Below are 16,666 nucleotides of genomic sequence, written 5' to 3'. Positions count from 1 at the left end.
AAAAAGCACCAGGTGCGCACCAAAGAAGACAATAAACACAGACAGAGGAGTGATAACGTTTACATGTAAGTTAAACTGGCAGACAAACAAATCAACGAGATACAGAAATAATGACAAACATCGCATTAATGTCCCTTTGTGATCAAGTTTATGAAAGCTTCTTTGCTTTATTGTATAGAGCATCTACAACTTTTCCCATGTTTTGAATAATTTCTAGTGAGTTCTCATATGTCTTGTCAACAGGAGTATCATCGAATATGATAAGAACACCAGAGCCTTGATCGAGAATGCCTACAAGAAAGAACAAATTCATTATGTGAAGTACATAATCAGTTTAGTTCTGGGCCGGGGGAATAGAAAACTGAAAGGGTGTGAGCTTGATCAGCATGCAAAGGACTGCTAGGCCAGTTGTCGCATTTGTTAGAAGTTCTTTAGAGTAACAGGTATTAGGGGAGCCGAGTTTAATGTTTCCATTTTTCTAATAAAGTAACCTTAGCAGGTGTGATAGTATAAAAATACCAATTAGACATAAGACAAAGTTATGAGCTACAAGAAATTATCTTCTTTCTTGTCTCTACCTATCTGTACAGTATAAAAGTGGTCCTCTTTTGATTTGGACAAGATGCTAATAGACAGTGTTTTTTTTCCAACGTGCAGCAGTAACCTATTTGTGAATTGATTAATTCTAGTTGTGTAATGGTAAACTGAAATCAATGCAATTATAACTCTTTGAAAAATTATTTAAATAATAGTTGAAAGGTTTAAAATTTTGCTGTTTGAAGGTTCAGACTGAAATTCAAACTATTATGAAATACCAGGATGATATTTATTTGCATCATTCCGATATATCTTTATTCATAAGCTCAATCATGAACATCAAAATCCTTCGTTCATGTCAAAAATACGTCCTAACATAATAACGACGTTCAATTCAAAAGCCTTGCAATGTCTACATGCTCATTCACACAGTTCACATAAGAGCGTTCCTAACGAGATTAAGATTGATATCACAGTGTTGTCGGAACGAAGTTTATATGGGGGGGGGGGGGGGCTGCCCGTTGTTTTCTTTCTCACACATTACATTGTTATAAAGAAAACATACTGCAGTTTGTATTCAAATCAAATGTATCACCACAGAATAGGAATTAGGAATAGGAATTAAGAAGAAGGGGAACTCCTGCCTATCAGGTGAAGCCTGAAAAAACTAGCGCATGCGTTAACTTATACGAGGCTTAGCATGTATCTGTCGGGGAAATTTTAAAAAAGAATGAAAGTAGACAACTTTATTTGAGACGAAATGCCCCATGATAGTGAACAAATTCAATTATGTACCATAATTCGTTTATATCTGATTAATGAATGATAATTTGTCATGGCTAAGTTCGTCTAATGAAAGCGAGTTTAAAGGGGAATTGTTGACTTCAGGCTTCTAAAACAACAAAGAAACCGACGAGAGTGACCCTTCTGACCCGTTTGTACTCATCATACCACCACAGAGTCATTCAAAGCACCTTGTGTGAGCACCAGAATAGGCCCGCCCCTAAAGAAACATCTTCCTGCTCTATGCACACGTTTAAAAGAGTGTCAAACGTAAAAATAGAACTTCAATAATTTTGCAAATGGCAACATAGGGAACAGGTATTTTTCGGAAGAAAGCTGCTCTTATATTTGCAAAAGGACTTTCTTTCACGTTGATGTACCTGGCTTTCTACGAAGAAAACTAAGATGGGATGACAGCTTTTCAATTTTTCTTTAAATGTACTTTATATGCTAGCTTTCTGATGAACTTTTCGTAATTTAGCATTGATTAAGATATTCGGTAAATGAGGCCTACAAGATGTAATGTAACATTCCGTCAAAATTAAGAAAGGATTTTGACGAGTTTCAACACAGATGGTTTTAACCACCTGACCATCAACACTTTCCATTATTTTGGTAATTAGAGGATTTGGAAGATTAGTTGTAACTTAAATGAGTGTACAGCGGACAGCCAATAAATTAAACTAAAATTATCGAGAAAATGCCTAAATAGGCATAATCATTAAGCAGCAAAATTCTTTGCACGAAATAGAGAAAATTTGAATTATTAGGCCGTAAAATTGTCGAACTTCGATTGTATAGACTGTTCGGAAAAAGTTGTATATTCCATCGAATCCTGTACGAATTCAAATAGCATTTAAACGCAATTTTTAATTTTTAGATGAAGCTTAAAGAACGGCACTTCAAGTCGTTCAAGCCTTATCAAACATTGCCACAAGGTAAACAAATTAATGGTAACAGAAACCAACGTAAAAGGGCCGAAAAGGCAGCTTAAATTTGCAAATAACCAGCTTTTTGTGAAAGGAACAGTTATAGACATCCGACTAAGAAAATATAAAGGATTATTAATGAATGATAGCAGTTATTTAAATGAAATGCAATCTTAGTAAGAAAAATGCAAGGATCAAAACACCGGCATGATTATTTTTCGCGCAGAAGAGCAGACAAAAAATGGGATATGAATGGACCTATGACCATACGTAATCAAGAAAAATATAAGGGAGCAATACGCATTTTTAAATGCTTGCAAGGAACCGCTATACCACATTTTGCGTTATAATTGAGAAAGTTGAAAAACTACAATACAAGGGGAAATTCATTGACGCTTTCGAAAAAGTCAAAACGGAAGCTGCAAAAGAGTCATTTAGGTCCTTCTTGTTAAAGGAAGCAACCTAAACTCGATAGTTCGATTCAAGCATCACTAAAAGGAACACTTCTTGGACCTCTAGGCCATTATAGTGGCCTTTAAAACGATTTTTTGCAAAGATTCAAAACGACAAGCTTGAGATTGTCCTAACTTAATTATATGCAATGTCCTTCATTTGTAACAATGTGAAAACTTTTGTTTGTAATCGGGCCCGTATTGAAATCAGTGCCTTTTGCATTGAAAAGGTTTTTAGCCTGTGAAAAGCCAACGTCATAAAAGCTCATTTGACATTTATCTTTCAAATTATCAAGGAGATTTCCAGGCTAATTTTTCAACCATTTTGCTGCAACTCTTAAAGTTAAAAATATTCCTATATTAGAAAATCATTGAAATTTTAAAGAAGGGTCAAGAAGGGACAGGGGTTACAACTACAATTTCAGGGTATTCAAGTCCTAATAAAATGTATTGCCAAAAACTGTCGAAAAAAGTACAAAGAGGCACCTATCTTGATATCTCTGCGGCTGACACGAAAGGAAACTGCTGTAGACAGTGAATAACCCAAAAGAAGCTTAATTTCAAAATACAACGAAAAGTAGCAATACTGGAATCATGTCATCTTGGAACAAAACAGAAATCCAATAAAAACCGGGGTCCAAATCAAAACCAAGGGGAGTATTACAGCCCACACGACGATGATTATTATCATATTGATAATGATGCTCAACGATCGATTATGATTACTACTGATAATTAGTAAAGGCGATGGTACTTATAACGTAGGTCTATGACGATTCTTTGTGATTCCGATTGAATGGGGATGATTCTTGGTGATTCCTGATTACAATAATTAATAACGATGAAATATGGCTGTGTTGTTGAATGATGGTTATGATTGCAGTTATGTTGGCGGTGACAAGTGACGATGGATGATTAAGAATCATTTATCATTTACTCGATCATGTTGGATCATTTACTCGAATGTTTGCAATATGTTAGAAGATAAAAATATAAGTAATAAATAAGATAATAAGCAATTTTCTGAGCATTTTTATTATCAAATTAAACACCTACCATTAAGTTTCTTATCAAGAATCATCTGTGAGAGTTTCTTTTCGACAACATTCTGAAAAATAAAATCTTAATTTCAACTTTTTATTCATAAAGTGGATCAGCTGTTTTCGTTACTCCGCTGTCAACAGGGATGTAGAGCTAGGGGGGCTCAAGGGGGCTGAGCTCTCCTTGTTTATGCCGAAAATTGACAAATTTTTACTTTTGCTATTGTTTTTTGCAGCATTTTGTGCAGGAGCCCCCCTTGTCATTTTGATAGCACTACACCACTGGCTGTCAATAACAACATTCCGCTGAGGCAAGTCGGTTCGTAATTTTCACCTCAAGCTTGGAGATGGAAAGTTTCTGTTTAGTCAACGAGAAAAGGTTTAAGGGTGAAGAAACGTCAGTCAAATTTGATTATTTTATGGGTATTTTGCTATAAAAAATAGCTTTGCTATAATCAGGTCACAAGAAAGTTATAAACTGAAAATTCCTCTTAATTACTGTTTAAACAGATGTAAAATCTTTGCGATTGAAACAGAAAATGAAAACCTGCACTGCTCCTGAATTATCAATAAATGTATTGAGTAACAACAAAACGCCTGAACAAGAGGTCTCCAGACAACAGCTTCATAACCACGTCAATGTGGCTTCCTAGAGAAATGGTTTAATACATTTCCAATCCTATAAAGATTGCTTTTTTGAGATAAACAATAATCAATTCATCAATCAGCATGGATGCAGACAATTTTTATACAAAAACATTCTTACAGAACAGATAAGTGGTTCATTGATGCTCGGTTATGAACAAACTGGATACAAACATGTTCGATAACTACTCGCTTTTTAAAGGATATCGCTATCTCAAAAAGTAACCAGCCTTATCTAGATGTGGCAAAAATAATTCTTAAATTAAATTTTAAACTCGCTGAAAGGCAGATTGAGTAAGAAAATTTCAATATTCTTTCTTCGAGCCTGGAATGAGGGTCATGAATGACTCAACTGCAGAAAAGTTGTAGCAAGTTTTTCTTAAAACGTTGATGATGCAAAATATGCAGTGCTATTTGTCGAGTAACTTTCCGATAAAGCATTGATAATATCCCAGTTCAATCTATTGCACCGACCCCACCGCGTAACAGCTGAGAGCTGGCTAGAACAAAGCGCTTCAACTACAAAAGTGTGAGCCATGACTTTAAAATATCTCACTATCTGCATAGGGAAGCCAGAGATAAGTATGCTTAAAGGTGCAACGTAACAAGAATTGATTTCGATGTAACAAGAACCTGATTTTAGAAGAGGCACGGCAAAATGCAGTGAGTAGATCCTCGGCTTTAGATGACGTACTCAAAGTCTCTTGCTGGAAAGTTGTAGCATGTCAGTGGTGGGGGGGGGGGGGGGAGGGGGATAAGGGTCTGTGTTCGTTACTATTTCAAAAAATAGTTTGATGACATAGTCATATACAATGCAATAAACCTCTTCGGTGCAGATCTCCGTCTAGGCTCTTTACAAGTTTAAAGTTCCAGACAGTTTTGAGAGGAGCTAGAAAAATTTGTCATGCAAACACAGTGATAAACAAGTTTCACGTTTACCGTTAACACTCACGTTTAAAGACATCTCAGAAATAATATTGTTTGTTTTTTTACTCATAGACGAAGATTAGGTGTTTTAGCAAGTCACAAAGTGCATCTACCAGTTTTCGACATGTCACCTTATTACATATAACTGCGTATGGAATGATAGAATGACTTACTAATGGCAACTTGATAATCTTTGCTATATGATCCACCTGTAATTCAGAATACGCCAATTAGTTATAACAAAGGAGTTTGCTAGCGATACGTATTACCAGGTGGATACAGGTACAAATATTCAGGCTTCATCTACTAGAATATTCAATAGAACACAATTAACTTTAACGAAGTATTCTTTTACGATCTTGGTAATAATTGTTTCCATCGGGTGTAGGAAATTACAAAGAGATAAGTTACAAACTCCAGTGTCTCCCATTATACCGATTGGAATATTCATAATTCATCAAGGGCAACACAGAGACTTATTGAATTAGATGAGTATAGGAGCACTATAAATTAAGAAAAGAAATATCAGCTGCCTTATCGGGATAGGATTGAGTAACATATATCGAGGAAGGTTTAAAAACATAAAAAGATGAAACTGATGAGCAGGTTATTATCAAATTAAGGCTGTTCAGATTTCATACGACAATATTCAACAATTTCTCCCCATGTAGCATCTTTGGAACCTTAACTTGCAGTATTATCTAATATTTCACTCACTACTTCTTCTAATCAGCATATCTTTCACTTAAACTGTTCTTATCTATGATACCTGACTTTCTTCCTGGGGCTTCCTGCCATCCGTGGTCTTAAGCTTTCATCAGTCACAAAGAAAACAACAGTCAACTCGTTGACGATACAAACCTCAACTTGAGAAAAAGGTTCGATTATTCTGCACAGATTTTGCTCCAAGAGATTATCGTAGAGTTTTCCAAAGTGTCTCTATAAAGTGAAATAAGCAGATCGTAATGTCATTCCAATGCTCATAGACAAAATGGTACATCCTTATTAACCATCAACGAATGAAAATTTCTATGAGCGGGGCAGACATTTGGTCAAATTTTGGAGGGGGCAAGCCTATTGCTTTTAAAAGATGACGTCACATTTCCCATTGTTTTAGAACAAAAGACCATCGTCCTAAAAAATGTTGGGGAGGGGCGGGCGCCCTCCTCGACCCCCCCCCCAAGTGTCCGCCACTGGCAGAGGGGGGAGGGTAGCTTCCACAAACGCGTAAAATCGGGTACAGAGGGAGGGGATACAAAAATGTGAACGTATGTACATTTACAAAATAATTTGATATCATGCCTTAAAAAAGATAAACGAAAAGCTTAATCTGCAAATCGTGATAGTAAAAGTAGAGAATTTGTTTCAACTTTAGCTGAGAGGTTGCACAGCCTCTTTTGTCTGTACCCTTTCTTTCTCTTCGGGGATCCAGATTGACTACAATGCCTGCCAAAAGTCTTGGAACACTGACGTCAATTTCCAAGGTCAAAATCAATCATCCCCCTCTCCCCTACAGAACAATGTTGGTTTACTATCAAACGGGTTAGGATTTTAGGGAGCACTTCTTTTGCGCTTCTTTTATGATATTTCTCTAAATCATCAACATTGTTTTAGGAGGAAGGGGGCGGAAGTAGCAATTTTTTTCATGAAAGAAATGAAAAATATCAAATGCAGCGTAAATTGGTGGGTGTTCCAAGTACTTTTGGCAGGCATTGCACGCTTGTACAAAATCGAGAGGTACGACGTGCAGTGACTGGACTTGTATAGGAGGAGAGAGGGTAGGGAAAACACGATTTTTGGGCTTAGGTACTTAATGGCTACCTCCTCCTAATAAGTCAAAGAATGTCTAAAACTTCCCTGTAAAATCGCTACGCCTAAGTCATAATTCTTGAAATTGCATGCTAGGTCTTATCTATTTCCATTCTCTAATCGCAGAATACTGACATAAATTCGTCTAGACTGCAGACTCTTCAATGAAGGTGAAAACGTTAGTTAACTACGTGCTTACCAGTATGACAGGGTCGGATGACAACTCTGTTTTGTACTTATTCAAAGTCTGAAAAAACAACAGTTATTCAAAAAAAAGTAGAAAATTGTTTATATTGATAGGGAAGAGCCTCAATTTCAGCTCGCTTTGAAAACACGGGTAATTCTTCAGCAGAATGTTGTGTGACTACGCTCGACTTTTTTAAAGATGTTCAAATTTCGCTCGACTTCGCTCGACTTCGCTCGAATTCGTTCGACTTCGTTCGACTGCTCTTGAATTCGCGGAGTCGAGCGGAGTGAAACAATATTCCTATTGTTCAAGGTGTTGTTGAGCGTAGTGGAGAGCTTGCGCATGAGTTTTTCCAATCATCTCTTTTTTCTCACCAAAACATAACACAGTTGAATACATATTTAATGTACATAAAGCAGCGAAAGTTTGGCGTTTTTTGCCCTCAATCGATCCTACTGATTCAGCTATTTTTTTTTCACAATTTAAACTATTTGGCGCTAAACTATCAGCATTTTCTCACCGCAACTTGCCACTACGAAGGAGCGATATCAGTGAAATCGAGTGAAATCGAGTAAAAAGTCGAGAGCGTTTGAGCACTCCCCGGCTTCACTACACTCAACACTGCTCGACAAAGCTCAACAAAAATCAAATGTAGTCGAGTAAAGAGTCGACAGCGTTTGAACAAGGCTAAATTGGATGCCACTCCTTTCAATTGAATTCATTGATAATACTTAAACTTGAGTGTTGTGGTTGATAGTACAAGCAATGAGTAAGGAGGTAGTGACATTGAAAAAATAAATAATCAAAAAAGAGGGGGATAATTAAAAAAGCAGAAAAAACGAGCGGATTAAATGAAATGGGAACATAACTATGGGAAAAAAATTTGAAAAGACTTAATTTTAGAAAGAAAGAATGCCCTTTCAACGCAATGGTCAGATCCTCTAGTGGCTTCAGACAACTGTCAATCAGTCAATCAAAATTAGCCAATCAGTGAACGTAAGATAGTTGATTGGCTAATGTTGATTGACAAATAGCTTAAGCCACTTTAGCATCTGTCGATTGCTTTTAAGGAGAAGTTGCTGCAAGTAAAATGTAAGCTGAAGAAAATTCAGTGAACAACGCTAGAGCAAGACAAAAAAAATTAAAAGAGATTTCGTTGCTACAAATAAGCCTGAGATCAGAACACATGCTAATAAAAAGCGAGAAAGTAAAAACAAGGGCGACTAAAGCTTGAAGGTTGTTCATACCTCTTGGCATTCCAAAAGTGATCGGTGCTGACTAGCTGTAGCAACACTTTTCATTGCATCAATCTGCTTGCCGGCGTACCGCAATGCAAGCTTACCACTAACAATCGACTGGACATCCTCGGGGCTAGAAGCGAGCAAGCAAGCAAGAAGGTTTTGATACATATGTCAAAGTAGTGACTGCCAAATTTAACGAGACATGCACTAAAAACAGCGCATTTTGAAAGTATTTATTCACTGATAAAAACAGATGAATGGACTGAAGGAGCCTTGCTGGCTACTAATTTATGCTAAGATAATAAATATACTTAACTCACCTATTCAACATAATCTTGCTGAGCAACATGTATTTCAAAGCAATGATCGCCTTTGGGTTGTCAATAGAATCATAGCCCTAAACATGAAAAAATATAGGATAGCAACTTTAAAGCATCGCACAATTAGGCAGATTGTATATAAGTTTCAAAACATATAGGTTTATAGGACGCTTACGTTATTGTTTCTGGAAAACATAGATCATTTGATAGCTGTAAACTTCAATCGTGAATATATGTCAAAAAAGGATCAATAAACAATTATGGGAATCATCAGCATCACTAGAGAACGTTTTCCTAATCTTAATTTTCCTAATTTTCTAATAATCAAAAGGCATGACCTGCATAATCCACCAGAGAAAAACATTGAGATACAGAGCTTTAGTTATGAGGTTACAACAGCAGTCGGTTTAAAATGAAGCACCACAGTATCCACTTGTAGTATAAAAACAGCTTTTTAAGATTCAAAGAAATCCTGTTTAAGTTCTTCCATACAGAAAGTAAGGCCTGTACCCGGAAGTTCACTTCGATTTTACATAGGATATGACTGCTGAACACGTAAAATATTATCAACACAACCTTCCCATCAAGCTACTCTACTTTAGCACCGCAAAAAAATCTAATGAAATGGAGACAAAATTAAGCCGATTCAGTCACAAACCTCGAATGCTTCGTAAAAATAAGAGTAGGCAGTTTTAAAATCGTTTTCTTCGGCATGAAGAATACCTTTAAGGAAGTAAGAAAGAGGAAAGCTGTAGAAATAACAATAAATTAATTACTGGCTGTCGAACATTATTGGTTGCTTACACAAAGATAACCAACATAAAAAGCTATTCGGTCAATTTTGCCTTTTTCATGAAATTCTCAATTTTAATGGATTGAAATTCGAGCAGTCGAGCATTCGCCTAGGTGTAAATATTTGAAGAAAGGATGAAAACTGATAAGTTAGGATTTAATTACAACAGTTTACACATACCTGACTGGAGATCCAGTGAAGCCTAAAAATAAATTTATAATTACAATTAAAAGGAAAAAAACAAAAATACAGGTTATGAACTATAAACATCAATCTTCCTACCTTTAATGTTATTTACTTTTACCAATATCAATACATCAGAAATAGTTAAAAAAGAATCTCAATGGTGAGAATTAAGTATTTCAAATGAATTTAGAGTAGGTGAAAGGTTTACACATGCGACCATGAATTTAACAAATAAGCAAATAGACTAAACCAAGACTCGTGACGTTTCATGGCGTTTCAAAACACGGAATGCTGAATTTTAAAAGTTTAAGAATAGAATCAATACTGTACGACATATACTGCATATCAAACTGTGCACATAAAAGCGTCATTGCTTTAACAATTGGTTTCTACATTGATTGCCTTCCACATAAAAGGCTAGTTTTTAAGAAATACGCAACATTTTTGGAGAGTTCAGCATATGGAAATTCGTTCCACAAGTTGGTGGCGAAGGCCTTTTCTAAGAATTCTAACACTCTTTGCATCGTTTCCCCATTTGTATCTCTGTCAGAGATTTTCACAAATGAAACTCTGCTCGGAAAATTTATAATCACGTATAATAAGAGATGAGATACGAATGAGAATATGGCTCTCAAATGACATTCAAAGCATTCACTAGCAAATATTTCATTTAATGAGTACCTGAAGCTTTGGAGGACAGTAAATTGCATTTGCAGTGGTCCTTGCCGACGTAAGAGCAGCCCTAAGGAATAGAGATAAGATTAACATATATCGCTCTTTACAAAAAGGGTTAACAAAAAGTAGACTGCTGTTTTCCGAAATCAGATCCAGGGTACACCAGAGACCCCTATGCTGGAAAACATTTATAGTAAGAAGGATTGAGTCAATAAAAACATAGTAAATTTGATGGTAAATACTGTGGTCAACTTTTGTTGAATGGAATATCTTGGCCTGGGAGGTAGAAAATAAGAAGACCACTCAAACAAACGACCTGGGAACTAAATTGCGCTCCCCCCAAGCCCTCTCTCCCTACTCAAACAGCTTGGTTACTGCTACTGATTCTATCTATAAAATAGCAATAAATTCTACCCTTTCTAAATTTTCAACAAAAATATTGAAAGATATGACGAAGTACTTACCTAGACCTTGGTACATTGTTTAGAGCATGGTATGTTTTGCTTTCATTGAGCTGAACCTCAACCAGCAGGGCTTTGTCGTCAAGTTTCTTCAGCTCTTTCAACAGTACAGCGCCTACGTTGGTAAGTGTAAATTGTAAGTACGATGGAAATTCAATAAACCATGCTGGATTTCTCAAGCATTTGATACATTGACTTATAGCCATATATGGCCTTTTATTTTATAGCTAGGTTATAAATACATTGTGCACAGATAAAGGGCTAAATTTGGTTATGAGAATTGATCAAAATTGGTCATAAATTTTATCTTTATTTGATACTGAAAACCGGGCCAGTGCTAATTTAGTGCCTATCACCAGATTTTTGAAAATGTTGTTCCAGATTTGAAAATTTATGCAGTTATGTTGTGTAACAAGAAAAACGTCGATCAAAACCATCGCTTTACCCAAGTGGAATTTCAATTTGAGAATGCGATCTTATTCTTAAAATTTGCTTCAAAGAATGCAATTTCCAGCGAATATGAAGCTTTCAATTATAAAAAATTTTCCCCTTTGGCGGCAACCATGATCTCGCCTCAGGTAGTAACTTAATTCTATCCTTGTCTAAACTCTCTTTAATTCTATTTAATTCTACTTAATTCTAATTAATTCTACTTAATTCTACGGATGCCAGTGTCGTTTACTGTAAAGTAGGAGAGAAACAGAGACAAGATAAAAAGTGCACTTTAAACATCTTTTCAGCTAAGCCAAAAGTTATAAGATTTTTTGCCCCATCCCCCACTTACATGAAATGATTTTATTTGATCTAAGAAATTTTGTCAGAAATTTCTTCTTTCTGGCCCCCTCTAAAATTCATTCACCATGACGCCCCTGAGAAATTCATCAATTTTCCAAAAAAAGGTTAAGATATAACTCAATTAACTGAAGTCTGGATCATACTTACAAAGATTTAATGCCTCTGTATAAGCATGGGTATCATAGTATAGTGCTATGAGTCGAGACTAAAAATATAATAGAGAAGATTTTGTGTTAATGCAGAATAAGCTGATCGTAGTTGTAAGATATGAAACTCTGAAAAATGTACATCTGAAGTTAAATTGACGAGAAAAATGAATGTTTTTGGGGTCTACTTAAAATTGGTATCTACTTATTTCAACCAAATTTCAATAAAACAGCAGAATTGACTTTTTAAAGACAGATCAAAAACAAGAGCTGTGACATAAAAAATACCAGGAATGCTCACCTCTAGAGCTTGTCTTAAAAAAGACCTTTTTTCTTCTTTTGCCCACTGAATACATTCAAGGCAAAGTTGGACCTGTGTATGTAAAGAGATAAGCAATTAACTTGGCAGACATACATTCTTTGTATAGTTGGGTCCTTTTCTCTGTAGCACCATAAGAATAATACCAAGGCTTTCTTATTCTGTATGAAATTTTGTGTAATGCATAGAGGGCTGAACATAGCCTTGAAATAATGACAACTTCAATTACATTCTTCTTAGTAAGAGAGGTACTTGAATTTTAAAGAATGTTTATTTTAGAGCCATTGCGAGAATCTTTCAGATTCATTGTCAAAATGTTAATCACATGAGTTGTGTTGCATACTAGAGGTAATTGACTAGCACATATTCCTTTGTTTTTTATAAGACATTTTGACTCATAATTTTGCAAGAAATGTATAGTTTTTCAGCCTTAAAAGATCTGTTTGTGACTCAACCATAGACAAATGTTTGATACTTACAGCAGCATTATTTGACTCCACATCAATTTCTAAGAACAGGTCTACTAAGTCTCTGACCAGTTTTGCAGCTTTTGCCTTTGATATGCATTTTAAAAAAGGTCTTGTGACTTTGACAAGGTTACTAAGCTCTGGAAAAAGATAAAAAAATTACCAAAGAGAAAAAATATTACAAGATGGCATAAACACAACTTGAGATACACAGTGATTTCAAAAAGCTTTTCATCCTCTCAAGATAAAGTTTTGCATCCTAAATTAGCAAGTGCAAAGAAATGCTAACTTTTTTAGTTCACCATCTATCCCAGATCTATTTAACTATTCAACTACTAAAAATACTTCTGAACAATGATTCGGTAGTGAAAGATGAAATACTCTGTTCATTTATACAGACTTGGTGTTGTATCAGTTGTTGCTGTTTTTTACCTATATCGTTGGGTTTTGTTCTATAAACACCTCATTTTTAAATTATCTTGCTTAGCTTCATTGAATTGCTCCCTTTTTCACTGTGAATGTTGTGATCTGATTCCAAGCTCTTCAAAAATCCTAATATGCAAATCTATAAGTTTTTAAATTTTGAATACAAAATCTTTAGCAAATCTAGATGTCACCTGAAGCAATAATAGTATGACCTGTTGCAAAAAAAATTAGCAATTACCATCAGCTTTTCCATGTTTTGAGTACAGTGATCCAAGTTTCAAAATGGCTGCTTCTTGTTCTTTCAATGACTCCTCATTGTCCACCTCTGCATTTCTTTGAACTGGAGAAAAAGCAACAACACTTCAATACTTTAACAGACAATAAACAAATACTTCACAAACACCAGAATTTCACAATGTTCAGGTCAAATCTACAATTCTGGACAAAAATGTTGAGAAAAAATGCAATTTTTGCAATTTTCTACTTAACCTTGCCCTTGTAAATTTGAATCCCCCCACTTTCCCCCCAAAGCAATGTTGGTTCTACCATTTTTTGCTACAAAATCATGCATTCAACATTGAATTTGGGGAGGAGGAGAAGCTATTTTTCAAAGGAAAAAAACATAAAGTTTTCTTGAAAAGGCTCAACTCTTTTTGTCCGGGATTGTAGACCTGCCAGCCTACAAATTGCAAAAATATTGATAGGAGCAATTCATAAAATGTATTGGTTTGCAATGAGTTAAGCATGGTTTGCTAGCCACAAATGCAGCTCTTAATTGATTCTGAGGCAGCTCATCAAAAGAAGCTATCTATCTGCACATAGGAATTCCAGCTGCTAATTATTTTGCTGACCTAGTGTATAGTTTGATACATTAACCCTAACCCAATTGTTAGGAACAATTGTTTGTCAGTTGCACCTTATAGCATAACAGGGGTGGACACTTGGTCAAATATTGGGGGGGCAAGCCTATTGTTCTAATAAGATGATGTCACATTCTCTATTGTTTTGGAACAAAAGACCATTGTCCTCTAAGTATTGGGGGGCAGTTGTCCCCCTCCTTGCCCCCTCAGGTGTCTGCCACTGTAGCATAACCCCTTATTGGAATATTGACTTCACTATAACACTGGATAAATTTCCCTTTCCTTTTCTATCTTAAACATGTCTAGAAAAAAGTTTATCCCTAGTGAGGTTCTATGAAATTTACTCAATCTGCAGTTCAGCCTGGAAATGCTTCAACATATCCTGTAAAAATGCTTCTGAAAGCTGATCAAAAGGTTGAAAACCTAAAATTGAGCTTCTCTTGATAGATTTCATGTTCAAAAAGGGTCATCAAGAAGGGCCATTAAGAAGAGCCCTGTGAAATAACATCTAAAATCTTTTCTTCAGTTGTTGGCTATTTCTGATATTTTTTGCAAGCAGTTAACAAAGCTGCCTTTCAGTGTGTGAGCATTGGTCCATGAGATTCAAAAAGTTAGAACAAATCTGGGGGTGTTTTGTAAGACCACTGTTGATAGGCCAAAGATCACCCACTTGTTTGCTTGAGAATTTTGATTAGCTTTACAAAATTCACTGGGGTCAAAATCATTTGGTTTCAGAATGGTTGGACGAAATAGTTTGAGAAAAAGAAAGCATTAACATTGGTGAACTTTTTCATTTACTTGATTTGTTTTTACAGAAATATTTATTCACAAAAATTGACTAATTTTCAAGTCTGTACACGTTGTGATTTTCGGGGGTGACCACAAGGGCAACCGTCGACCACAAGGGAGATTTCGTCAACGAAAACAGTCAGTTGTTTAAGTATGTACTTTAGGAAACAGTTGTGAATATTGACTTTGGATACTAACTGATATAAAGCACTAATTTGGAAAGTTGCAAATGGTATATATTCTTTTTATACATTGATAATAGTCTTTTTAACAGCTTTATTAGCAAAAAGGGCACCTAGAGATTTGGGTTAGCTTGATCCAGGGTCCTCAGCTGGGCTGGATTTCATGGCAGATTTTGACAAGATCTCAGGAGTGCACATGCTATTACCTGGGAGTGCAAGAGTGCATTTGTGATGAGTGTGCACACTTAAGTGTGCACCAAATTTCTCAGTGATTCTTGAGTGTGTGCATATATTCCTGATACTTTTCCTGTTTACATCAATTTAACATCTCAGGGAATTTCATGATTGAGAGTTGAACTATGCTTACTTAACACTACCATCAGTGGCTGTTATTCAAATTCCTAAAGATTGGCTAGTAAAGAGATTTAAAAAATAATGCTTGAAAAGGCCAAAAACATTAGCATTCTAAGAGCACCATGAGGATGATCTAAAGCAGGGCCACCATGAAGGGACAAGAGTGCAAAATGCCTAAGGGCCTCAATGTCTAGGGAACCTCATAAAGAAAGGAATTCCATTTTAGGAATGGAATTAATCCATTTATAGCTAAATGATTGTAATACGTTTATAGAATGGAAATAATAGCAAAACATGAGAATAAAACAATAGAAACAAAGAAATATTGAAACAATTGCAAGAAAATGACCAACAACTTTCTGCTTGCTTCCCTCACAAGGAGCCTAAATTTTCAGTTTTGCCCCAGGCCCACTGAAACTTTTGGCCAGTCCTGATCTTAAGTGGATCACTCAAATGAGAATGACACACATTTGTCTAATCTCAGTTGGGAACAGATTTAGAAATCATTTTGCTGTATTTGAAAAAACTCTCTTATTTGAGCCACATCCAAGAACACACCCAAACCACACCCATTTTTTGGGTGTGCAAGAGTGCACCCGTTACTTCTTGGGAGTGCAGCTGCCATTGCCTGCGCCGCAGACAAGGAATCTTCAATCTCCAATCGTTTACTCCTAAAGGCTTATGATACTGATATCCATACTGATACTGGGCCCTCACTCAGCAACCAGACTGGAAACTTTGCTGCGCGCCCGCAATATATTGCCCGCGCACACCTCTGCGCGCTTTTGCATATTGGCCGCGCAAAATCCCCTAGATCCCTTGACAATAGGATTTAACATTATTAACAATAAAAATAACTAAGAGTGCATGATTTCAGGCGCGCAGTCTCAAATTTTCAAAATAAACTTGCCCGCGCAAGAAGCAAAGTTTCCAGTCTGGCTCAGCAATGGTTAAATTACTTTTTACTGCCGTCTTTGTTATTTAGCTTATGTTTTACAATAAGAACTCTTTTATCATTTTCATAAATTTTATCATTTCGTGCGTTACTACCAATTTTACATAAAAATTATATATTTATTGGGATATTGGTTTGACTTGTTTTTCGAGCAACTGATTTTATGGTATGCACCGATATTTTAGTGTTTTCTTTTTCTGTAATATTCAAAAAGCTTATGGTTCAATAGGCATTACTTACCAATAATTTCCAGCATCTCGATAGCTTTCTGGTGTGAAGTCGTAAGAAGATGCTCAGCTTTTTCTAACGTTGCAGTGGACGCCATGATGCCGTTGTCTATCATTTCCTTTCGCTGAGCAGAATTGAGGTAGCGAATTGAAAGCGAGGT

At 35.9% G+C, this 16,666-nt stretch overlaps 1 protein-coding gene across 1 annotated transcript; it reads right to left on the bottom strand.

Moving 5' to 3' along the window:
* Positions 1–53: 53 nt before the first annotated feature.
* Positions 54–16,666, bottom strand: LOC135682151 (26S proteasome non-ATPase regulatory subunit 11A). The gene is made up of 16 exons (XM_065196909.2): positions 16,519–16,666; positions 13,377–13,478; positions 12,725–12,852; positions 12,228–12,299; positions 11,928–11,985; positions 10,989–11,100; positions 10,531–10,591; positions 9,844–9,865; positions 9,529–9,593; positions 8,871–8,947; positions 8,557–8,680; positions 7,322–7,369; positions 6,175–6,252; positions 5,487–5,522; positions 3,758–3,809; positions 54–291 (listed from the first exon to the last, which is right to left on the bottom strand). Exons 1-16 carry the CDS (start codon positions 16,619–16,621, stop codon positions 149–151), a joined length of 1,281 nt encoding a protein of 426 aa, XP_065052981.1. The 5' UTR covers positions 16,622–16,666; the 3' UTR covers positions 54–148.

Source organism: Rhopilema esculentum, chromosome 16 (genome assembly GCF_057945365.1).
Source record: "Rhopilema esculentum isolate cy_ngs chromosome 16, ASM5794536v1, whole genome shotgun sequence".
Taxonomy (NCBI): Eukaryota; Metazoa; Cnidaria; class Scyphozoa; order Rhizostomeae; family Rhizostomatidae; genus Rhopilema; species Rhopilema esculentum.
The sequence above is the reverse complement of the archived record's forward strand: the minus strand, read 5'-3'. Positions and strand labels throughout refer to the sequence as shown.

Bases quoted from the DNA above. Each gene is read 5' to 3' on its own strand.
- LOC135682151 (XM_065196909.2), bottom strand. From the start codon at position 16,621: ATGATAGACAACGGCATCATGGCGTCCACTGCAACGTTAGAAAAAGCT. The intron at 12,853-13,376 runs GTAATTGCTAAT...ATCTTTTTCCAG, and splicing joins AAAACATGGAAAAGCTGATG to AGCTTAGTAACCTTGTCAAA. The intron at 10,592-10,988 runs GTAAGTACTTCG...TCTATTCCTTAG, and splicing joins AACAATGTACCAAGGTCTAG to GGCTGCTCTTACGTCGGCAA.